The following is a 22,871-nucleotide window of genomic DNA, read 5'->3' as shown; positions in this document are numbered from 1 at the left end:
GGAGTTCCTTCTGCTGACTGTTCGGGTACCTCCAGCGTGGAGGTTGTAGAAAAGGACTCGCTGTAAGAGGCTGAATTCCAGAGCCTTCACGAAGCAGGCCAGGCCAGAGAGAAGGCCAGCCCCTGCCCTGCCTCGGGCCGGTTTCCATGGGCGCCCACGGAACAGAGCCCTCCACGACTCGCAGCTAAGCCCCGGCGAGGAGCGGGCTGGGCCGGCCCCAAGCTGGATGCTGTCAGGGACCTCCCGGGACTCACCTCTGCGCGGCAGGTCTACCTTCCCCGAGGCCGACCGCGAGGCCCCTTCTAGGACACAGAGTCTGGAGCGCGTGTTAATCCACGAGGCGCATTTGCTCGGCCACATCCCTGATCGCAGAGATCAAGACGGACTCCCCCGCGACGAAAAAAGCCGAAAGTCACAGCAAACGCAAAACGACAACCGACAGAAGAAAGCGTGTTTCCAGAACACACCGTTTCTGGAGACTGGCGGCGCCAACCCGAACCCATGGGGCGCAGGGTGGCCACGGGGTGGTGGAGAGGCTGCCGAGGCCGCGGCGTGGGCGCCTGGCGGCCTCCCAGTGGGCATGGGGCGCGCACCGGCGGCCGAGGGTCGCGGGGGTCGGGTGGCCGCGGATGGAAGCCGCCGGCCGCGGTGGCCCGAGGCGCCCGGCCCAGAGACGCCGGCCGGGCCAAGGTCACACAGCGCCGCGCTGACTCACTCGCGGGACCGGCCCGGGGCCCGCGCCCTGAGCGACCCCGCGTCCGACCGGGCCGCGCGGCCTCAGTCTCCCCGCGGGGCCGGGCCGGGCCGAGCCGGGCCGGGCCGGGCGGGGGCGTGGCCCGCGGACCGCGCGGGCGGCGGGCCGGCGGCGGCGGGCGGGGCCCGGTTACCTGTGGAAGGAGACGGCGCGCTTTTCCCCCTTGCCCTGCCGGTTGGAGCAGTTCGCGGCCGCGCAGCAGATCACCATCTCGGGCCTCGGGCCGCCGCGCCGCCGCCAGGCTCCGGCCCTCGTCTCGCCGCGCCGAGCCCCGGGCGGGACCGCCCCGAGGGGAGGGCGCGCGGCGACACGGCTGCGGGACGTGGGAGCCAGCCCCGCGGCTCCCGCCGTACGGCAAGATGGCGGCGCCCGGCCGCCCGCCGCCCGGCCGCCAGGCCCGGCCCTCGGCGCGCCCTGGATACCCGGCACCTGGCGGGGCGCAGCCCACGGCTCGCGGCGTCTAGGGTGGGCGGGGGCGCCCCGGGCCGGCAGCGCCCTGAGGCGACATGACGCGTGGGGGGCATCCGTACGGCAAGATGGCCGCGCCGGCAGGCCTGAGCGCACGACGGGCTCACGCGCCCTCCCCGGTGCCCTACTGCCCGCTCGCGCCTGCTTCCGCTGCCCCGGTGGGTCGCTGCTGGAATCCCCGGAAGCACGACGCAGGCCGCCGTGGAGCCGAGCGCGCGGGCCCTGGCCTCTGCACTGGGTCCGCCGTACGCCAAGATGGCGGCGGCGCACTTCCGTCGCGTACTTCCGGCCCCGCCCGCGCCCGTGCCCGTTCGGCCCGGATTGGCCACGGCGGCGGCCCGTCGCGTCTCTCTGCGGAACCGTCGGAGCGACGCCGCGCTCAGTCGGCGGCTCTGGAGGGAAGATGGACGCAGGTGAGGGCCGGCGGGGCGCGGGGGGACCGGGGAGGCGCTCGCCGGGCCGCTTGGCGCCGGGGCCTGGTCCGGGGCTTCGCCGGCGCGGCCTGGACGCGGGGCGGAGCGGGGCCCTGGGGCGGAGCGGGGCGCGGGCGGCGTCCGCGGGAGGCCGGCGCGGGTCTGACAGCCCCGTTTGCGTGTCTCGCGCTTTTCCGGGCCGCCCGCAGCGCCCCGGCGGCCGGTCCCCAGGGCCCGCGGCCGGCTCAGACGATCGGGGCAGCGCGGCGTCCGGGACGGCGGGTGGGGACGCCGAGCGGTGCTGGAGGCCGGGCGGAGCCGGTCCATGACACTGCGGTGGGGAAGCTTTTGTCCGTTCGCTAGGAGTTACGAAGGGGAAACTTTAATTCTTATAAAGTTACGGGGGTGGAGGCGAGCAACATACTCCACCACTCAAACCATACGCATTTTTTTTTTCAAATTCAGTAACCAGCAGATGATCTAAGCGTTTTCCGTGACTGAAAAGACAGACTGAATCCATCTCATCATGACTTAACTCCCTAATACAAAGTGTGTGGGGGCTGGGGTGGGAGGGTGTGTGCGTATACGTACGTATGTGTACATCTGTGGATGTGCTGTTTTGCTCTGTTTCATCATGTTTCTGCTCCAGGGGGGAGAATTGTTTAATTTTGGCTGGCACGCTATTTTGGATCTTTGTCCAGTATCCTTGAAAGCATTCTTACACCTTGAAAGGCCCTCTTTTTCATCCCACAGCAGTTTTAGATCTTTTATAACTTATAGGGAATGATTTGTGTTCAAGGATTCCCAAATCTGTAAAAACTTTTTTCTGGTTTAATTCCACCTGTCATTCTGGATGGCATTGTTTTTGCTTCATTTTTTTTTTTCATGGTAGCTGCAATGTAAATTTAGTGAACTCTAAATTTGGAAACTGTAATATAGACCTGTATGGCCAATATTTCAGTGACTTGGGGCATCTTGTCACTTAAGTGTGCTAGGTAGTAGGACAGAATGGTAGCCATGACTCCTGAAACATGATGTTAACCAGAAGTATTGTGAAGTTGTTCAAAACAGAAAAAGTACTAGGCCCGGGGTCGGGGAAGGAATAGAATTATTTAGTCATTTACTTTCTTTTAGGTTATGACTGCTTGGGTGCCTAAGAGCATTCACTTGTGAGACTTGGTTAGGGTGGAAGGCACAGTTTTGTGATGGTCGTTTTATGTTAAACGTGAAAACCATCATGTTAAAGTTGATTAGCCGCATGGTAATACCCTCATGGGACACTGATCACTGCTTCAAAGCAGAAAAGGTGTTTGCGTTTGAAGGCCTCTCTGGATGCTAATAAAAACGTATGTGACATTTGTAGGGTGTTGTGGAGAGTTTTCTTTCTAATGTGGTGCTGTACCACCTTTTAGGATGATTAATGGTCCAGCCTCCCCTGATGCCTGGGGTCCTTACAGATTCTGCCTTCCTTGCCAGATGTTATGCAGTTCCTGGTTGTTTTTATAGTCATCCATTCAATAACTATACTTATTACTGAGTGTGGGTTTGTGTCTGGCATTGTTCTAGACCCTGGGGCTAGAGAAGTGAACGAAATAGATAAAAACCGTGTGCTGGCTGACATGCTAGACGTGACACCCACGGTGTGGCTCGTGGGCGGATGACGTGGGTCAAGCAAGAGGGGTTTGGAGTCGCCAGGATGGCCCGGAAAGGTCTCACCACAGAGGTAACTTTTGACCAGGACTCAGAAGCAGTGCGGGGGGAGGGCAGGCGTCCTGCTCCAGGAGCAGCCAGTGGCCAGTGAGACCAGGGTACAGTGGGTGGGGGTGAGAGAGCTGAAGGCAGAGCAGTGATGCGGCCCAGGTGAGGCCTTGTTGGCTCGTGGTGAGGGCGTCCGAGCTGGCGGGGGATGCTTTGGAGACTTCTGAGAGGAGGAGTAACGCGACTTGCTCGGGCTGCTCTCCTGCAGACAGGCAACAGCGAGGCCAGGAGACCAGTTAGGAGGCTGTTGCAGTATGCCGCGCACGAACCCTTGGAGGCCTGGGTCAGCATGGGGAGAGGGTGTTGACCGCTGGCTGCCTCTGCAGGTTGAGACAGTGGGACTATACCAGTGGGACGTGGCGAGGGTGGGGCGGAGAGGAAGGGGTTGGAGATGGTGAGGTTATGGTTTGAGCTGAGAAACTCAGGTGGGGAGATGTCGGGAGATCCCGCTTGGTGGGGAGCTGTTAGGAGTTTGGTCTTGTACACGGTGACCATGAGGTACCTGCTAGATGTCCATGTTGTGACGTCCAGAGAGCCTTGGGTCTGCAGGCCTGGAGCTGAGGGAGGAGGGCGGGGCTGGAGGTAGAAGTGTGCGGGGGCCACTTTGGACGAGGTCACTGAGGGTCTGAGTGTGGGAGGAGAGAGATAGAGCTGGGGATGGGGCCCTGGGGCTGCTGCGGAGAGGTCTGAAGGCGGCAGGCAGGCCCCAAGCACTGTCCGTTCAAACACGCTCGAGGGGCTTCCCCGGTGGTGCAGTGGTTGGGAATCTGCCTGCCAATGCAGGGGACACGGGTTTGAGCCCTGGTCCGGGAAGATCCCACATGCTGCGGAGCAACGAAGCCTGTGCGCCACAACTACTGAGCCTGTGCTCTAGAGCCCACGAGCCACAACTACTGAGCCCGCACGCCTAGAGCCCGAGCTCCGCAACAAGAGAAGTGACCACAATGAGAAGCCTTTGCACCGCAACAAAGATCAACCCCTGCTCATTGCAACTAGAGAAAGCCCGCACGCAGCAACAAAGACCCAATGCAGCCCAAAAAGAACTGCTCCTGTTGGCACTTAAATCAACACGCTGTCCGTTCCTTGAGGACAGAGCCAGTGTCTTGTGCTTCATCTCTGGTGCTTTACGTTGTGTCTGGTATGTGGCTGGCCATCGAAGAAGCAGAACTTGAATTGGTGTTAACGCACACATCCCTGTCCTGTAGACGTTCCCGGGCTGCAGAGCCTGTGTGTAACGGAAATCCAGTGTGTTGGTGTCAAGCGTGGCTGATGAGGAGGGCAGCTCACCGCAGGGCAGCGGAGCTCGCTGTGGACGCTCTGTCCAGTGTGGTCACCAAAGCAGCATGTGCAGTATTCTCGTGCCGCTGCAGTTCCAGCTTTTCTTCCCTTCCTTCCTTTTTTCATTCGGAACTGAACCACCAGCGTTTGCATATAAACTATTTGGGATTTGAAAAAACTAACTATTTGCAAACCTGTTATCTTAAACATAAGCATTTTCTGAAGGAAAGGAAGATTCCTTCTTTTCATTTTATTTATAAAGCATATATAATATATGTATTTACGGAGTATAATCTCTCAGAAACATAAGCGTTTTGAGGAAATGTCTTTGAAATGTGGTACATTACATTTAGCTCTAAAAGAAAAGTAATGGTGCATAATTTTTGTGTTTCTCCCTGGTTGAGTTATGTAATTGCGACTAAGTCATCTGGTTACATTTATTGAGCACAGTTTGCTATTTTCTATCATATTAATAACATTAAATTGAAACATTTTAAAAATGTAATTGCCATTCTGTTAAAAGGCTTTCCGCTTCCTCTTCTGGGTGTGATCAGGGACACCCTAGGGAGAAAGAGGTGGAAAATCAGGCGTTTGGGACCCAGGTGACCAGGTGGGAAAAGTGTTTCTAAAAGGCTTCTTTCTCAAGGTGGATGATGCCTGTCATGCTTCTAATGAGTGTCATCTTATTTCAAATTAAAATCATGGGACTTCCCTGGTGGCGCAGTGGTTAAGAATCCGCCTGCCAGTGCAGGGGACACGGGTTCAAGCCCTGGTCCGGGAAGATCCCACATGCCGCGGAGCAACTAAGCCCGTGTGCCACAACTACTGAGCCTTCGCTCTAGAGCCCGCAAGCCACAACTACTGAGCCCGCGCGCCTAGAGCCCGTGCTCTGCAACAAGAGAAGCCACTGCAATGAGAAGCCTGCGTACTGCAACGAAGAGTAGCCCCAGCTCGCCGCAACTAGAGAAAGTCTGTGCGCAGCAACAAAGACCCAACGCAGCCCAAAATTAATTAATTAATAACAAAAAATAATTAAGTTAAAAAAAAGATAAAAAAATTAAAATCATTACCTGGGCATCTGGAGACTGGCATTCTTTGGGAAGTTGTGCTCCTTTTAACTCAGGAGGTGCGTGAACTTCAAATGAAATGATGTCGGATGTGAAGGTGCTGAGGTTATCACAGGGCTGCGGTGTGAGACGAGGTAGCCCTCTGGGCGGAGTGCGGAGGCTGCTGGCCTCAATTGCCAGTGGAGCTGGTCAGTCTGAGAACAGAGTCGATGAAGGAACCTTCCTTCGAGGGTGGGCTCCTCATGTTGCCCGGTCTCTGTGAAGCTTAGTGATTGTGAACTTTAGTTTTAAAATGGAAAAGTATTCGTTTTTCTGTTGGAGTCTTTTCTGGACTGGTGTTCTATAATGTTTTCTGTTCTGCACAAACATGAATACGTATTTATGGCTAAATTAATATCGGTGATAAAACAAAAGTGTTGTTTGGTTCAGGGAAGGGGGAATTTAGTTTCATCTTGTAAGTGATGAGGTCTGAGATCACACGAGGAAGAGGCACAGGAGGTGCTCAGAGCCGTGGTGCACCGTGGGGTTGCCCACGGTGCTGGAACCCGTCCTGTGTTCCCACCGCACTGGGCAGAGCTGGCAGCTTCTCCCCATTTCGTGGGTGAGGAAACTGAGGCTTAGAGATTTGAGTCGGGTGTCATACAGCTAGCGTGTGGGTTCTCTGTCTCCAAAATCAAATCTTAATACAAATTAGAAAGTTGAACACTGGAGGTGAATGGAATTCGGAAAAGTCTTTCCTTTCTCCGTTACAGAGGCTGAGCCGAAGGTCAGGGAGCTAGGGGTCCGGTCCAGGTGCCCCGGCCCGTGGCCTCGCGGGTGGGTGTCAGGAGGGAGGGTCAGTCCCGTCCTCTGCGCAGGCCCGCGGGGACTTTCTGACAGCGGCCCGGGAATGGGAAGCCCTCCGTTCGCTGCTCTGGTTGAAGCCGCCGCAGGTCTTTCTCTGTGCTGGTTTCCAGCGTGGAAGCCTGAGGACAGTGAAGCAGCCCGGGAAGTGGCCGGCGGCCCTGCCCTTGCGAGCGGGCTCCGTTACCGGGTCCAGGTCTGGTAAAGTCACTCAGGCGGTTGTCATCGTCCCGGGTGTTGCACCTCCTTGTGGTCGCGGGCTGTGGAGACGAGGTCTCCTACCCGCTTCAGTGATGCCCCGCGTGCGCTGCCCGTCGCCACCCAGTGAGGGTCGGAGCTCTTCGTGTGTGTTGACGTGTTTCTTCCTCCCGTGAGCCTCGAGGAAAGCAGCACCACTCCTGCTTTGCCAGCGAGGAAACGGGCGCAGAGGGTTCCCAAGGGGGGAGTGACGGACTTCTGGCCCCGCACGCGGTCAAGTTCAGGGCGTGCTGGCCGGACACTCCGCCCAGTGCCCCGTGTGGCCCGTAGAGGGGGAGCGGGGCCTGCGGGGTGTCCGCGGCTGGTTCAAGAGGCAGGTGTGACCTGCACCTAACGGGGCAGGACTCGGGTGGTCCTGCCATCAGGAGGAGCAGGGAGGTGTGGGCCCAGGGGACTTGGGAACCACCTGCACTGTCACCTCCCGGCTGTACCTGAGCTGCCGGGCCCTGTGGCTGCCACCTGCCCGTTTTTTCCCTTCAGGTGCCTCACGCAGTGAAGACTCTAAGGCTGAGACTGCACAGCCCGTCATTTTGTTAGTTACAGCAGGAAGCTCAGTGATGTGTTCTAACTGAATAGGTAGGACACCGGTTACTACCTTCCCTCTGAAGTTGGCTTTGTTGCCTATAAAGTTGGCTCGTTACCCTGAGAAATGTGCCTGCTTTGCATGTGGTGTCTCTGGAGATGAAAAAACCCCTCCACTGCAGGGCAGCCGGCTGTCATCACCTGGCTTTCAGAATGAGCCTTGTTTCCTTCTCTTCCTTATTTGCTTGTCTCCCTTGTGGTGGTAGTTTTCTCACTGTGGGAAGCTAGGTGTCTCAGGAGTGTCTCAACGGTCCTTTGATGTGTGCCGCGTCCCTCTGTCGCTCAGAGCCTCCAGCATTTAGAAGGCATGTCTGCCTTCAGTTCAGGGCTGCAGTCTCCTGGGGTCTCCGTCCAGCAGGGTGAGAGTTACAGTCCCACAGTGCTGTCAGTTGAAATCAGGTCTTGTTTGCGTGCTTTTTCCTTGGAGTAATCTTTGTGGGTTTTGAGTGTACGTATCGTTTAAGCCTCGAGGTCAGAGAAGGCCGTGCTTTCTGAAGATGTGGGGTGGCTTTCGAGGGGCAGCAGAGACACGTGATGTTTTCAGCTCCTTGAAAAGGTAGAACTTTAACTCATCTCAACTCGGTTTTTATAATCACCTGCAGAAACAAGTAATCTTATGTAAAAAAGGGAGAGAGAAACTTGGACATTAAATTATTTACCCCTGATCCCAAAGCGGCCTGGCTGACATCGTCTGCGTGGACAAGCAGACACATCAGAGCAGGGCCCCTGCCTTGCACCCAGCCCTCTGGGCAGCAGAGCTTGCTCTGGAAACACAGGACTCCTCTGACCCTGTAGGATTTCAGGTGAAAAGAAAAAAGGCAGAGCTGGGTCTGGGTTCCCAACGTTCGAGAATTCTATTTTTTTTTTTTTTTTTTTTGCAAGGGGGAGGATCCCTTTTTAAAATAATTAATTAATTATTTTTGGCTGCGTCGGGTCTTAGTTGCAGTATGGGGAATCTTTCATTGCAGTTTGCGGGCTCAGTAGTTGCGGTGCGCAGGCTTAGTTGCCCCGCAGCATATGGCATCTTAGTACCCCTACCAGGGATCAAACCCGCGTCCCCTGTATTGGAAGGCATATTCTTAACCACTGGACACCAGGGAAGTCCCAGTTTGAGCATTCTTGAAGCGGTGAACACAGGGCCTTCTGTTGATGCGGATTTGTGCGTTTAGTGAGCGCTGCTTTCCCAGCCCTGTGACTGTGAATTTGCTGTGCATCCAGTTAATCCTTTTGGATGTAGTAGAATTGCTTGTCTTCGTCCTTGATGTTAGTGACACCAGCTGACCTTGGAGCCTTTTGTCTGCCAGCCTCCTCGTGAGCCCCTCATGGGAAGGGTTTCAGGGACACTTCAGCGCTGCGCTGCAAGGGCATCCTGTTATATGTTCCGTTTTATGGGTGAGGGGCTTTCCACACCGAGAGGCTAAGTGCCTGCTCGGGAACCTCTAGCCTGTGAAGGCTGGAGCTGGGAGGTTGTGGGATGTGGGCTGGCAGGGATGTGCGTGCAGCGGGACACTGTGAGGCCCTGAGACATCTGGGTGGGGCACTGTGACCACCACGTGGAAGAGGAGGAAGAAGAAACCACAGGTGCGGCATGGCTTCATTTATGGATCTACACATACAGGCTTCTGGAAGGAGAGTCAGTGCTGGGCACGAAGCTGAGGGTGATTTTTTACATTTTGTAGTCTTCGGGGTTTGTTTTTTTTTTAATAAATAGCATATGTCATTTTTATCAAAAGGTAGGGCTGTTGAAACTAAACTCCGGTGTGGGGGAAACGCATTTCACATCTTTGATTTTCCAGAGTTGAGTGGCGTTGCAGGTGAGGGTACGAGAGCGCTGGAGCTGGTGAGGCAGCAGCTGGGGGAGCGGGGGACCCGGGCCGCCGCGTGCCCCCACCTCGCGGGCAGTGGCTGAGCTCCGTCGCCCCCGGGGCCGTGCGCAGAGGGAGGGTGTCCTCCACCGGAGCTCCGGGGCAGGAGGGACGCGGCCTCTCGAGCTTCTCTGTGGAAGCCACACAGAAGGGGGTGCTCACAGAGGAGGCGCTCAGGTCTTGGAGACGCAGCAGGTGGACGCTGCTGCACGCACGGCACCTCCTTAGGAAGTCGGGGTGCGCCCCCCAGGTTCCAGGCCTTGCGGCACCGGGGCCTTGGAGGGCTTTGCACTAGTTTCGGGAGGTCAGTGTCCCTCCCAGGAGCAGCGCTCTGCCCCTCTGCCGCTCACTGCGTTACGGCTCCTGACCCAGAAGTCGGGATGGCCTGGGAGCCCTGAGACGGCCCGGAGAGCTTGGTCGACCTTCTGTGCCGTCTGGGGCCGCCCTTATGTACAGAGATAAAGGTTTGGGCTCTTGTGTTTTTGTCTTTTTAGAGTTAAATCTAAACCAGTTAAGGGCTTAAACCAGGTACCTTTTTTTCCCCTCCTTTCTGTGCCCTGGGCCTGGCCCCCAGCTGGTCTCTCACCCTTGGGTCTGCCAGACAATGACTCTGTCTTGAATTTGAGAGGCTCAGGAAGTGGGTGCGGGGCCGCTGCCGGGTCGCGACTGTTTGATTTCTCAGTGTAGTGGTGTGGCTGGTGCACTGAGATGCAGAATTCCACGAGGGCTCTTTGTACGGAGATGCTATAAATTATCTCTGATATTCTTTTATGAAATCATAGAACTGTCATCAGAGTGTGTCTTTGCTTTCCATAGCTACTCTGACCTACGACACTCTCCGATTTGCTGAGTTTGAAGATTTCCCCGAAACCTCGGAGCCTCTTTGGATCCTGGGTAGAAAGTACAGCATCTTCACAGGTACCAGCCCTGCCGGAGCCTGCTGTGCTCTGCGTGCTCAGTCTGCAGAAAGAACTGTTTGGTGATGATAGTTATCTGCTATCTCTCTGTAACATGTGCTCTAGAAACTTACGGCTGTGTGTGCATGTTTCTTCTCTCGAACGCTCTCTAGAAAAGGACGAGATCTTGGCCGATGTGGCGTCGAGACTTTGGTTTACATACAGGAAGAACTTCCCAGCCATTGGTGAGTACTGTCTGTTACAGCGTGGGATGAAGTGCATGTGATTCAAGAGGAAAACTTAGGTTTCTAGCTTTGACTTCAGTGTGTCGAATAACTTGTCACTTGATGTCATCCTGAGGCAACCCTAGTTAAATAACCCGGCTGAGGTCTTGCTCCTGGTAGTGGCAGAGCTGGATTCCAAACCCAGGGCCCCTGATTCTACTGAGGCAGTGATGTTTCTGACTGTAAGCCACACTCTATTACTGGAGCCTAAAATCTGGATAATGGGTCACGACTGGCATTTGAAACGTAGGGCAGAGCGTGGCGGGAGGCGGTGTGGCATGTCATGGTGGTGCTGCAGCCTGCTGCTCCCGGAGGGCTCGTTGGCCTGTGCGTCTGGTGTTGTCCTGGGTCGTAGCTGCACAGCGTGCTTCTTGCTGTTGGTCCAGGATGTTGGGACGCCCTTGCTCCGTACCCGTTGCCTTTTCTAGTATCTCCCATACCTAGTTGTGGTGGGAGCTGAAGGCGGATGTGACGTGTTGCACATAAGACGAAAGCACGTTCCATTGAAGTGATTCTCCGCGCGGTACCCCTGGAGGTGGACAGATGGGGCTGGCTCCGCGCCTGGCCTCGGCCAGTCGGAGAACCCCAGGCCGGAGGTTTGGGACCAGGAGACGGCCCTGCCTTGGTGGCCTGTCTCGATTGGTCCCACTTCTCGATGTGCTTCCATCCGTCCCCCAGAGCTTGACGTCCGGGATCACTGGAAGGTAGGGGATGTGGCCATTGTCACCAGGGTGTCTAATGACAGGGCTTGTCAGACATGCTTGGGAAGTGTTGGTTCATCCAGCAAATTCTCCTTTCACCCCTACTTGGCCCTGGACTCGGGCGGGGTCGCCTGGCCTGTGAGGCGCACTGTGCGGTCAGGAGGACAGACACCTGACGTACAGCGTCCTGAACCCATAGGTGTCTGAACCCACAGGGGCAGGACGGGCTGGAGGGCAGCCCTGTGTTTGGAAAGGCCATCGGGCGGAGCGTGGTGGCTCTCCCGGCCGTGGGGTCTGTGTCGGCCTTGGCCGCGTGGGGCCGGCTGTGTGGGGCGTGGGTGGGTGGCTGGGGCCGTCTCTGCACTCCTGCCTCTGCCTCCCCCAATCCCGCCGCCGCCCCGGAGGCGGGCCTTGTCCCCTGCGCGTGTGTGCGAGAGGGGCTGCTGGAGGCGTGGGCAAAGGATGCAGCCCCCCCGCGGCGGCCCGCACGGTCTCAGCCCTGTTTCCTGTCATCGTAGGGCCTGTCTCACGCACACCTGGTACTGCGGTGCCCAGCGTCCGAGTCTCCCTGTGCCCTGGCCGGTGTACGGCGTTTTCTGCATTACTCATGAGGCCGAGCATCTTTCCATGTTTCCAGACATTCTTTTCTCTCTGTGACTTGTTCACGTCTTGGCCCATCTTGAGGGGGTTGTTAGGACGTTTCACTTCCCAGCAAACGCAGCCTTGGCGTGAGCAGGTTCACATGGCGTGTGTCGCCTGACGCGGAGGTGACCCGTGCGTGGGCTCCTGGCCTCGGTCTGACGGTGAGTGCCTCTCTCTCTCTGTCCTCCACGGCAGGGGGCACCGGCCCCACCTCGGACACGGGCTGGGGCTGCATGCTGCGGTGCGGACAGATGATCTTTGCCCAAGCCCTGGTGTGCCGGCACCTGGGCCGAGGTGAGTCAGCCTGGGGTGGCCACGTCCGCAAGAAGCGAGGAGGGTTGTGGGGCCAGGTCGGCGGGAGTGGATCACCACGAAACACTTTAGGATTTGGGGTTTCCTTCAGTGACGACCTGGTGGTTCTCGTTGATTAGAGAAAGGGGCTTTAAAGAAATGCTGATAAACGTTTGTCTTGTAGAAATTATTTTTAAACTACTGAGCCACTCTCTCCTTTCTGTATGGATTTGTCTTGATGTGTTGGCATCTGTGTATTTGAAATCCCGGAGAACTCAGTTCTTAAATTTAGAAAGGTTCACAGGAGGTTTGGATACCATGAGTGCCTTGAGTGCCTTAGAAAAATGAAGGCTTCTTGCCTGTATTTTGGTGAAACTGAACTTCCGTCTGTGTCTCCCGTAGACTGGAGGTGGACACGGCGGACGAGGCAGCCAGACAGCTACTTCGGCGTCCTGCACGCGTTCCTGGACAGGAAGGACAGCTGCTACTCCATCCACCAGATAGGTGGGGGGTCGCAGTGCGCCGGGCCCGTGCCTTGGGACGCTGCGGTGTCGGGTCCCCAAGAGCTCTGCCGTGCTGTGAGGCGCAGGCCAGCGGGGTGGGGACGGCCCTGGGCCCGTGGTGAAGTGCTGTGAGGCGCCCCGTCTCTGGACACCAACTTGGTGGCCTTGGAGGCTGGTCCTCCCGGGCTCCGGCCAGGAGTCCGGGCGCTCCTTTGTCTTAATCCAGCTTCTGAGCGTCGTGTTTCCACCTGTAGACGGAGGTGCGGGTAGAGCCCTGAACTTGCTCACCTGAGCCGTGTCCCCAGTCCTGCTTCTCGGTGGGGAGGGAGCACCTTGAGGAGGAGTCTGTCCCTTTGGGAGGAAGTGTCCTGGTGCCAGTCAGGAGCTCGTGCCCAAGGCAGGCTTCCTGTGACGCGCGCCTCATGCCACACGTGCTGGGATCGGCCTCTGTGAGGCGCAGGGAGGGGTGTGGGGGTGGCGGGGCACGTGTGCCGCTGACCGGCTCTGTTTCCTGCAGCACAAATGGGAGTCGGCGAGGGCAAGTCCATCGGCCAGTGGTACGGGCCCAACACCGTCGCCCAGGTCCTCAAGTAGGTGCTGAGCGCGCTCCTGCCCTCCCTCCGGGGCGGCACGGGTACTTGGGGTGCTCAGCCTTGCCTGAGTCTTTGCTGCTGAAGGAAATAAGGGGTCTCGTCCTTTTTTCAGGACCCTCAGGAGGGTCCTCAGAGGTGACCGTGCCGGTGGTCTCGTGAATTGGGATTCCCGTTTCTAGTGAGGCTGAATGCCTTCATCCAGATGCAGCCACTGCATCGGGCCTTCGCTCCTTGTGTGTCGCGTCCCTTCCTGTGCCATGGTGTCTGGTGGCCTGGGAAGTGGGAAGTGGTTGTGGGGTGACGGCATTCAGGCGGGCAGCCTGTGGCCGCCTTGGGCCTCCGCCTCTGCTCCCGCCCATCCCCCTCCCTTGAGACTGCTGTCTTCAGCCATGGCTCCCCGCGCATCCGTCTCGTGCCTCTGCTGCCTGCTCCCACCCCGCAGGAGTCCCCGTGGGCGCCTCCCTTTGTCCCTGGGCCCAGCCCGCTCCTCCTTGCCTGCTGCTGTGGTCCGTTCCTGGGGTCCAGGACACTTGCTCCGCTTCCTGTCCAGCTTCCAGCTGATCCCCAAGCCCACTGTCTCTGTGTCTCCTTGCCCAGCCCCTGGGATTTCCAGCCCCCACTGCCCTTTAGCGTCCTGGCCCAGCCCCGCTGCCCTGAAGCAGCCTGGTCGAGGTCACAGTCAGTTCCGTCATCATGTCCCAAGGCTGAGTTTCAGCCCCGACTTACTCAGCTGTCTGCAGGCAGCCCCTGGTGTGGGTGCTTGCCGCGCTCCTTGGAAACCTGGGCTGCTCAGCCGTCCTCCTCTGTCCATCTGGTCACCGGCGCTGCTGAGCCCTGCGGGCTTGTCTCGCGCCTTTGGTCGCAGCTTTTCAGCTCCTGTTTGCGCACGCGCAGTTCCTGATTTGTCCCAACTCCAGACTCACATCCAGACCCTATTCGGCAGTGCCCCTCGGGATGCCCAAGGGGCACGTTGACCTAGTTGCCCGGACCCAGAGCTGGCCCCGCCCTCTCTTACAGAGCAGCCCACTGCTCCTACAGGAACACAGTACCACCCTTCCAGGGGCTCAGGCCAAAAGCTGGGGTCACGCCAGACCCCTCTTCCCTTCAGCACACCCCACCCGCGTGTGCCGGAGCTCTGAGCAGTGCTCCCTGCCCCCCGCCCCTGCCCCCAGCCCCGCCTCTCTCCGCCTTTTCTCTCTGCCATCCTGGCGTCTCCCTCCAAACTGCAGCAGAGTCATCCTCAAGAAACAGACGGTGGCCATCTGTTCCTCTTCTCTCAGCTGTCCTGGGGTTTCCCGCTGCTCCCGGAAGGGCAGCAGGCACAGGCCAGCGTGCCGGCCCTGTCCTCCCCCTGCAGTGCTGTGCCCTTCGCCTGGAGCGCCACCCCCCAAGGCCTGCCGCGTTGCTCCCCGGGCCTCTGCGCCGAGGCCTCTCCCACCCAGGCCTCCCTGCGCCTGCGTCAGAGGAGCGCCCTCCCCTCTGCCCCTACTCTGTGCTTTCCCCAGGCATTTAGCTCCCCTTGGAGCGCCAGCCTCTCCTGGGACTTGGTTTCCTGTGTGTCTGTGTTTCTCAGCACGGGGGCCCACCTGGCCCTCGGTGAGCCCAGGAGGGAAGGGAGGGAGGTAGCCGGTGGAGCCCTGCAGGTGGCGTCCGCTCTGGCCTTCCCACCAGGAGACCAGGGGCCTCCGCCCTCCACCCGTGTCCCCAGGTGCGCTCTCACCTGGGGGAGCCCCTGCACAGCCCCCGAGGTGAGCTCAGAGGCCCTCCCGTCGTGCCTTCGGTCGCGGAGTCTGCTCCTCTTTCAGAACCGTAATTCCTCGGCCACAGTGGCCCACCCAGCACGGTGACTCCCTACTCGGCTCTCTGTCACCCGCAGGTTCTCTGTGAGAACTCAAGCCGGCCGTTGGCTCAGGGGGCCTGGGGGATAAGACGGAGCTGGGCCTGCCTCGGGCAGCATCCGAGACCTGGGCTCACATTCTGGTTCTTGCCCGTGTCCAGCCTGATCGGGAAGTGGCACCTCGGCAGGCTCCTGCACAGGCCCTGCCCTGCACGGTGGCGGCTGGGTGTGGCAAGCGTGGGGCCCGGGCGAGAAGAAGCGGCCGGGAGAGGCCACAGGTCTTCGAGCTGTGAAGGCTCATCAGTGTGTTCTGCCCTCTCTGGTAGGAAGCTCGCCGTCTTCGACACGTGGAGCGCCCTGGCCGTTCACGTAGCGATGGACAACACGGTGGTGATGGAGGACATCAGTAAGTGAGCCGGAGCCCGGGGTCGTGGCGGACGGGGCCGGGGCAGCTTGCTCCCCTGCCTGGCCCGCGGGCCCTCGAGGGCGGTGCCAGCCAGGCTGAGCGGAAGGCTGCTTGGTGCCCCACGCTGCTTCTGCGTCTTCGTTACAAATAATTGACGCCTGTGTGCTGGGTTCAGCTGCAAGGCCCTGTGTGTGCCCTGATGCGCCACGAAGAAGGGTGATTCAAACTGGCCCTGGCCATCTCATCTTCCGGCCACGCCAGGCGCCACTGGAAGTGTTTAGAATTCTGAGGAGTACCTGGGTTCATGAGGTCTCCTGACGGAAAAGCAGAGAATTTAGACACGTTGACAATGCTAATGGGGCTAGAAAACTACAAATGGGGACCTGGTGCAGCCAGAAACCCACCCCTTACTAACAGGGCATTTGTATGGGACAGGCCACGTGAGGACACAGTGAGCCCCGAGCTCAGCAACGACAGCCCTGCTTCTCTGCTTTTGTTCCAGAGACACCAGAGGGGCCGCGCTAGTGGTGACCATCTAGTCAGCAAGGAAAATGTTCTCATCACAAAAGAGCCTCAGAATCAGCGAAGCAAAACTTGCAGTAAATTAAGAGAGGCTGTATGGCAGATCGAATATATAAAAATAAAGTTACAAGGATCTGAATAATACAGTAAGAGAGTTTAGTGGAACGTGTCAAATTGTAGATTCTGGTAGCAGAACATACCTTTTCAAAAATGTCCGTGGGGGCCTCCCTGGTGGCGCAGTGGTTGAGGGTCCGCCTGCCGATGCGGGGGATGCGGGTTCGTGCCCCGGTCTGGGAGGATCCCATATGCCGCGGGGCGGCTGGGCCCGTGGGCCATGGCCGCTGGGCCTGCGCGTCCGGGGCCTGTGCTCCGCGGCGGGAGAGGCCACAACAGTGAGAGGCCCACATACCGCAAAAAGGAAAAAAAAAAAAAAAAAAAAAAAAAAAAAAAAAAAAAAAAAAAATGTCCGTGGGACATTTATATAAACTAATGCAGAATAGATAGAAAAAAGGACAAACTCTTATTACCTAAAAATGTCAAACTTCTGTTTTAGCTTTTGGGTCAAAAAGAGTCAAGTTTACAGACTACATATCAGAACCTGATGTGTGCTGAACTCAGGAGAAAACACGTACCTTTAATACTGGTGACCAGATCATAAAAAGTGAAGATGAATGGGCATCCTGCAGTTCAGCTCAGTTCTGGCCCTGTCTGCACACCTGGAGCTGGCATCAGACCCACAAGACTGCCCCCCCACCCCCAACTTAAGACCCCAGTGGCAAGTCCAGGTGGTCACCTGTGCTTCCGACAGACTGGCTGTGGATTGGAGGTTCCCACGACCGTCTCCTTGGCTCCGTTACTTTGCTGGAGCGGCTGGGAGAACTCAGGAGCACGTCACTCACTAGGCCACAGGTGTGTTTCAGGACACACCTCAGGAGCAGCCCAGTTGAGGAGATGTATGTGCCGGGGCCTTCTGGAGTTTCTGGAGGCTTTGTGACACAGGCCCGTTTAGGTCTGGACCGGCGTGTTGACCAGGAGTGTGCCTGGTGGCGGTGTCCACGGCAGAGCGACCCGGGAAACGGCTTGCTCCCTGTCAGTAGCGCTGCCTCGGTCACCTGCTTAGGATGCGCCCCTGGTGCCCAGCAGCTCGCGAGTGATCTGGAGGGGGTACGTTACACGCACTGAGGATTTACTGCGTCGGGTCCGAAACGGTGGTCTCTAGTGCGTGCACCCCTTCCAGTTTATCTGCTGGCGCTCTTCTTGGGAAGAGCCCTCCTTTCTCCCCTCTGCCCTCGACTTATTTACGTTTGGAAGACCTGATTTTAGAGCCAGCAGCTTCATGGATTCTGTGTTTAATTCCAGGTGTTGTCCCTTATGGTCATTACTTACTCCTTGTCCCAAACTTGGCTGCCTCTTTGACAGAGTCCGGTCGTTTGTGTTGTTCAGCGTTCTCTTTCTGGCATTAACTAGACTCGGGTTCACCTGGTACCTTCCCTGCCCCATCCCTGGAATCAGCCATTTTCCCCCTGGTTCCTTTTAGTGGGGAAAGGTGTTTAGGAACCACGGACGGGGTGCCTGGTGTGCTTGGGGTACTGGAGTGGCTCTCTCCTACCACTAAACCCTGTAGTTAATCCGATTATTGAAGGATTACCCAGTGTGTTTAGACAGAAGAAAAAGGAAGGAGAAAAGTTATCGCTCAATGCTGTCCTTGCTGAGGGGGGACCAGAGGGGCCCTGGGTCAGTGCTGCGTCCACCAGGCTGGTGGCTCCATAGTGCTTGTTTTATTATTGCTTCTAAGGTGCATGTAAATATTTTCTTGCATTATTTTGTGTGTATGCTTTATTTCACAATAAAAAATTTAAGTTAAACGCATAGAAAATGTGCAATTTTTTTTTCCCTCTGGGTGGCAGGGTTAGTGTTACACTTTATTTTCCAAGTTTGAGGTGTACTTCAAGTACTTGACTTTTTTATACTCGTTTCCTGTTAACGGTGTAAATTCTGTACCTGTTTCTCTCGGGTGAACTTCTGCCTACTTCGTTTAGCCCATAAACGCACGTCTCCCTCTTTCAGGAAGGTTGTGCAGGAGCAGCCTGCCTCGTGCCGGGGCTGCAGCGTTTCCTGCAGATTCCGAGCGACACTGTAACGGGTTCCCGTCTGGGGCTGAGGTCGGCAGCAGGCCGTCACCCTGGAGACCGCTGGTGCTGCTCATCCCGCTGCGCCTGGGGCTCACGGACATCAATGCAGCCTATGCAGAGACACTGAAGGTGGGTCTGTGCTGGCCCGTGCCCTCCCGCCTGTCATCCCTGCCCACCGGGGGGGCTGAGACCCCGCTTCCTACCGAAAGCCCCAGCTGTCACCGTCCTGCCCAGTCCAGCCCTCTGACCGCCCTGTGGGCCCCCGGCCCCCACCCGCTCGCTCGTCCCTGCTGCCACCCCCCGTGGCCCTTGCCCTTCTTGCGGACATGGTGCTGCTGGCCTCCCACCTCCACCTCCGCCCCCGCGGTGCGCCAGCCCCTCCCCGCCCCTGCCCGCCCGGCACGCAGGCTGGGCCGACCCTGTCTGCGCCTCCCCGGCCTCCCCTTGGCCCTTCTGGCCGCCCGGGGCTTCCCTGAGGACCTGCAGCCTCAGCGTCCAGAACCCGCACCCTGGGGCTCTGGTCTTCGTCCGCGGTGGTCCTCGCCTGGCGCTGCAGGGGGAGCGGGGAGCCCCTCCCTCGCTCAGCGGCCTGGCCTGTCTTCCGTCCCGCAGCACTGCTTCATGATGCCCCAGTCCCTGGGCGTGATTGGAGGGAAGCCCAACAGTGCCCGCTACTTCATCGGCTACGTGGGTGAGTGGGGTCTGCAGTGACGTCGGAGGAAGGGGCGTGGTCTCTTGGGCAGCCCCCCCCAACTTGACAGGCAGCGTGCCCCCACCTGGCCGGTGCGACGTGTGCCCTCTTCCTGTCCAGCCGCCTGGTGCTGGTGGCTGTGGTGAGGCAGCTCTGTCCGCCTCCTGCTGACCTGCCTGCTGCCCGCCCAGGTGAGGAGCTCATCTACCTGGACCCTCACACCACGCAGCCAGCCCTGCAGGCCGCTGAGCACTGCCCGATCCCGGATGAGAGCTTCCACTGCCAGCACCCACCCAGCAGGATGAGCATCGCAGAGCTCGACCCGTCCATCGCCGTGGTGTGTCCCCCGCTTGGTCCCGCTGTCGCCAGCTGCGCGCGCTCGTGCCCGGGTGTCCCGAGGCATTTGTGCCCAGTCCTGCTGCTGCTTTAGGATGAGAAGGAAAGCATCCCCGTTTCTGTAATCCCAGCGTTTTGGAATAAGTATTAAGCTCACGTGGCTTAGAACTCGAAAGAGTACAAAGGGCTGGCAGCCTCAGGTGTGGCCCAGGCAGGCGTGTGTGCGCAAGTGAGTGTCCCGCGTCGCTGCCCTGCAGCACCCCTGTGGGGCTTCTCGGTCTGTCTTCACTCTTTAGAGTAGCTGAGTCTGCAAGGCGGTCCCTAGGAATGAACCTCCTCGCTCGCTCTCTTCTGATGACACGGCTGGAATTGGTGGTGGTTCTCAAAATACGTTGGAAGGAGGCCCAAAACACCTAGGAATCATAACACCCCTAGGGGAGTGATTAACTGAGTCGTGGACACGACAAGGCACTCGGTGCTGAGAAGGGACGACCCCAGACCCACTGCCCATGGGTCTCGGTTGCGCCCTGAGGTCGGTGGCGGCGGGCTGGCGCGTGGGGGCTCCGCTGTCACGAGCCCCACCCCCCGTGAGCTCGTGAACATCAGGTCAGGTGGGAGCGCGCCTCCCAGCTCTCGGGGCCGCGGAGGACGGCTGCTCCGGTGAAACAGGCCTCCGTCTTCCGGCCACATCCCGCGTGTCCTCGCACCAGGGCCTTGAGCAGGGCCCTGAGTGCCTCTCTGTGGTTCCCCGGCTTCTTTTTTTCCACGTGGCAGGTTGAGCGTTCCCAGTAGCTCATCCCAACCCTGGAGCCCGGCAGACGGTAGCTCCAGGGGGACGGGGTCCGCATGTCTGGTGTCCCCTCCGGAGGGGTCCGCTTATCCCATTGTGCCACGTGCTGTGGGCCACTAAGGCCTGCGGCCCAGCCCCAGGGGCATGGGGAGGAGCGAGCTCTCTGCTTTGCCCTGACTCGTCGTTGTGACCGGCTCGCTCCCCGCTCAGTCCAGGCAGAGGGCGAGGGTGGAGCCGTGGACGCAGCCCGCAGAGGGGCGTAGGGGCTGGAGAGGCGAAGGGGGCCGGGTGTGCAGTGGCCACCACGTCCAGGACACACACAGGGGCCGGCGGGTTGGATGTGTGTGCCGCTCTCCGCTTACTGCTGGCTTTGGTTTCAGGGGTTTTTCTGTGGGACCGAGGACGACTTTAACGACTGGTGCCAGCAAGTGAAAAAGGTTGGTGGGGTCCCGCCCCTGTGCGGGTCTGGGGGTCCTTCCTCCCCTGCTCCGCTGGTGCTCGGCTGCACAGCGTCTTGCGCACCTTGCCTGGTCCTTGGACGCCAGGTGCGTCCTTGCTGTGATCAGAGCACGGGGCTGGACTCCGCTGGAGGCTCACTGGGATTTCCAGTCCCGCGTCTGGGTGATGAGGGGTAGCGGGGTTCCTGCCTGTGCACGGCGCCTCCCTCCGCCGGCGGGGCCCCTGACACGCTGTGTGTGTCCTGCTGACAGCTGTCCCTCCTTGGAGGTGCCCTGCCAATGTTTGAGCTGGTGGAGCGGCAGCCTTCCCACCTGGCCTGTCCTGACGTCCTGAACTTGTCCTTAGGTGAGTCCGGATGCCCCAGGGCCCCGTCTCAGGTGGGCACGGGGGCGTCCCCTGTCTTGAGGCTGGGGGTGCTGCCTGTGTGATGCTTCTGCCCTGCCCTCCGCCTCCCCAGGTCCCGTCCCAGTCGCCTTTGACCTTTCACGCTGTGTGGCCCCTCGGCAGCCCCTCGTGAGTGGGACCAGGGACGCTGCTGGTGCCGCCCTCCCTCCTCCCACCTGCGTGGGGCAGCACACCTGCAAGCCCACCCGGGCCCTCCCGCACTCCTCCCGTGGCCCCTGGTCCTGAGCCGGACCAGGCCAGGCTTCCTGTGCTGATGGGGCATAGGTGGCTCTGTCCCCACTGCCCGGTGGCTCCGGGCTTGGGGGCGCCTCCCCCAGAGTGCATCGAGCACGTGGCACGTGGGGAAAAGGGGACCCGCCGGGGGGCTCTGAGCACATAGCGACCGCCCTGGGGAGGACTGCAGCCCGCGCCTCACGGGAACCACGGAGGTCGTGGTACCAGCACCGGACTCAGGACAGATTCCCCACCAGACCCGGCTGGTGCAGGGGGCAAACACCCCTCCTGGGATGGGACCCTTGCCCTCCTGGCCCCCGTTGCTTCCCTCTGGGCTCTGGTGAGGGGCGTGTCTGCCCCCAGCCGCACATGCCCTCACCCACCCAGGCCCTTGTCCCTGTGCTCACAGGGCAGGAACCCCTCTCCCACCCACTCAGATCCCCCGCCTGGGAGGAGGGCGCCTCAGCCGGGCAGTCCGGGCATCCTCCGACCTCCCTCCGCGCCCTGGCCACCCTGGATGGTCAGGCACTGGGCAGGACCTGCTCCTTCGTGGGGCGGGTGTGCTCACCCGGGCCCTTGTCCCTCGGCCCACACCCCAGACTGACCCACGCCTGGCACCTGGTGAGGTTTTGTCATGTTCCTTCTAGATTCTTCTGACGTAGAGCGACTGGAAAGATTCTTTGACTCAGAAGATGAAGACTTTGAAATCTTGTCCCTTTGAGGACCTTGCAGTCGGAGGACGGTCCCACTGGCCCCACAGGGGGGCTCGGCCGCCGCATCTCGTCCCGCCCGCCGTCCGCCCGCCCGCCGCCCACACAGAGGCCCGCGCCACTGGAGACCCAAGCGCCAGGCACCCACGAGGGGCTCTCCTGCCACACTGCCAGCCCTGCCCGGCCCCGCTTCCTCCTGGGCTCCAGGCCCGGGTTCGCTTTGGAATTAAAGTCCTGTTTGAAGTTTCGTGACGGGCATGGCTTCTGTTGGGCGTGTCCTGAGCCAGGCTCCGAAGACGCGGCCTCCAGGGCCATCGCGGCGGGAGAAGGGGCCGAGGAACCATGGCCCGGGCCTCCTCGCATTGGGAGGAGAGGAGCAAGGGGTGGGGGCGGTGAGGCCCAAAGACGTTGCCGTGCAGGTGGCGCCGGGACAGACGCGCCGCCCGAGCCGCAGGTGAGGCCGCGGGGCCCTCGAGCTGCTGCTTGCCTGTCGCTCCAGCATCCCCGGGGCCTTCCTCCGCTTCCCGGTCGGCGAGGCTTCGGATGGTTTGGGGCCGGAGGGTCAAACCTCAGCTTTGTGCCTCTGCCCCTTGCGCCCGCTGGACACCTTCTGGACGGACGCCAGCACCCACCTCCTTCGTTCAACCTGTGTTCTGGGCCCCAGGCACAGTCCCACGCAGTGGCTTTCGTCCCACCAAGGAGCACAGACAGGGGTTTGGGAGCCCAGGAGGTGACAGCCTTCTTCCCGGGGGCCTTCCTTGCAGAGCCCCGCCCCCCGCCGGCCCAGCGAGCGAGCAGAGGGCATGCCGGTGCCCCAGGTGTTGCCGACGTGAGTTCTTCCCTCCGTCTCCCATTCTCTTTCCCCCTCATCCCCTCGTCATCCCTCAGGTCGAGTTGGGTGGGAAGGTTTCCATTCCTTCTGCTGTGCCTCTGCTGGCGGGGCCGGGGGTCTCGCTGCAGCTCCTGCTGGCGGCACGGACGGCGGAAGTGGGGGCCACCCTGAGCAGCAGGGGCTCTGTCTTCGTGTGTGTCGGGAAAGGCTTACCGAGGAGTGCTCACTCTTAGCCGTTTAGTGCGCGATTCTTAATGGCAAATAATAACAGTTTCAATAGAAAACAAGGTTCGTCTGTCTTGATTTTCTCGGAGCTATAGTTGGACATGGTAAGAATGAGAA

At 59.4% G+C, this 22,871-nt stretch overlaps 2 protein-coding genes across 2 annotated transcripts in view; one reads left to right on the top strand and one right to left on the bottom strand.

Annotated features, from left to right (window-relative positions):
* The window catches only part of THAP4 (THAP domain containing 4), a 42,327-nt gene extending 41,267 nt beyond the window's left edge, over window positions 1-1,060 (bottom strand). The window contains exon 1 of the mRNA XM_060107222.1: window positions 888-1,060. Within this exon, the coding sequence (XP_059963205.1) occupies window positions 888-964 (77 nt within the window). The 5' untranslated portion in view covers window positions 965-1,060. The remainder of the gene's footprint in view (window positions 1-887) is intronic.
* A 427-nt stretch (window positions 1,061-1,487) lies between these two features.
* Window positions 1,488-21,944, top strand: ATG4B (autophagy related 4B cysteine peptidase). The gene is made up of 13 exons (XM_060107223.1): window positions 1,488-1,635; window positions 10,103-10,204; window positions 10,356-10,427; window positions 12,005-12,103; window positions 12,503-12,604; window positions 13,121-13,193; window positions 15,360-15,439; window positions 18,029-18,222; window positions 18,706-18,784; window positions 18,976-19,121; window positions 20,291-20,347; window positions 20,621-20,714; window positions 21,635-21,944. Exons 1-13 carry the CDS (start codon window positions 1,626-1,628, stop codon window positions 21,706-21,708), a joined length of 1,182 nt encoding a protein of 393 aa, XP_059963206.1. The 5' UTR covers window positions 1,488-1,625; the 3' UTR covers window positions 21,709-21,944.
* Window positions 21,945-22,871: the final 927 nt, after the last annotated feature.

The sequence above is a fragment of the Mesoplodon densirostris genome, chromosome 8 (genome assembly GCF_025265405.1).
Source record: "Mesoplodon densirostris isolate mMesDen1 chromosome 8, mMesDen1 primary haplotype, whole genome shotgun sequence".
Classification (NCBI taxonomy): domain Eukaryota; kingdom Metazoa; phylum Chordata; class Mammalia; order Artiodactyla; family Ziphiidae; genus Mesoplodon; species Mesoplodon densirostris.
The sequence above is the reverse complement of the archived record's forward strand: the minus strand, read 5'-3'. Positions and strand labels throughout refer to the sequence as shown.

Excerpts from the sequence above, each read along its gene's own strand:
- ATG4B (XM_060107223.1), top strand. Across the intron at positions 10,205-10,355 it reads AAAGTACAGCATCTTCACAG|AAAAGGACGAGATCTTGGCC; the intron begins GTACCAGCCCTG and ends AACGCTCTCTAG. Across the intron at positions 19,122-20,290 it reads TCGACCCGTCCATCGCCGTG|GGGTTTTTCTGTGGGACCGA; the intron begins GTGTGTCCCCCG and ends CTTTGGTTTCAG.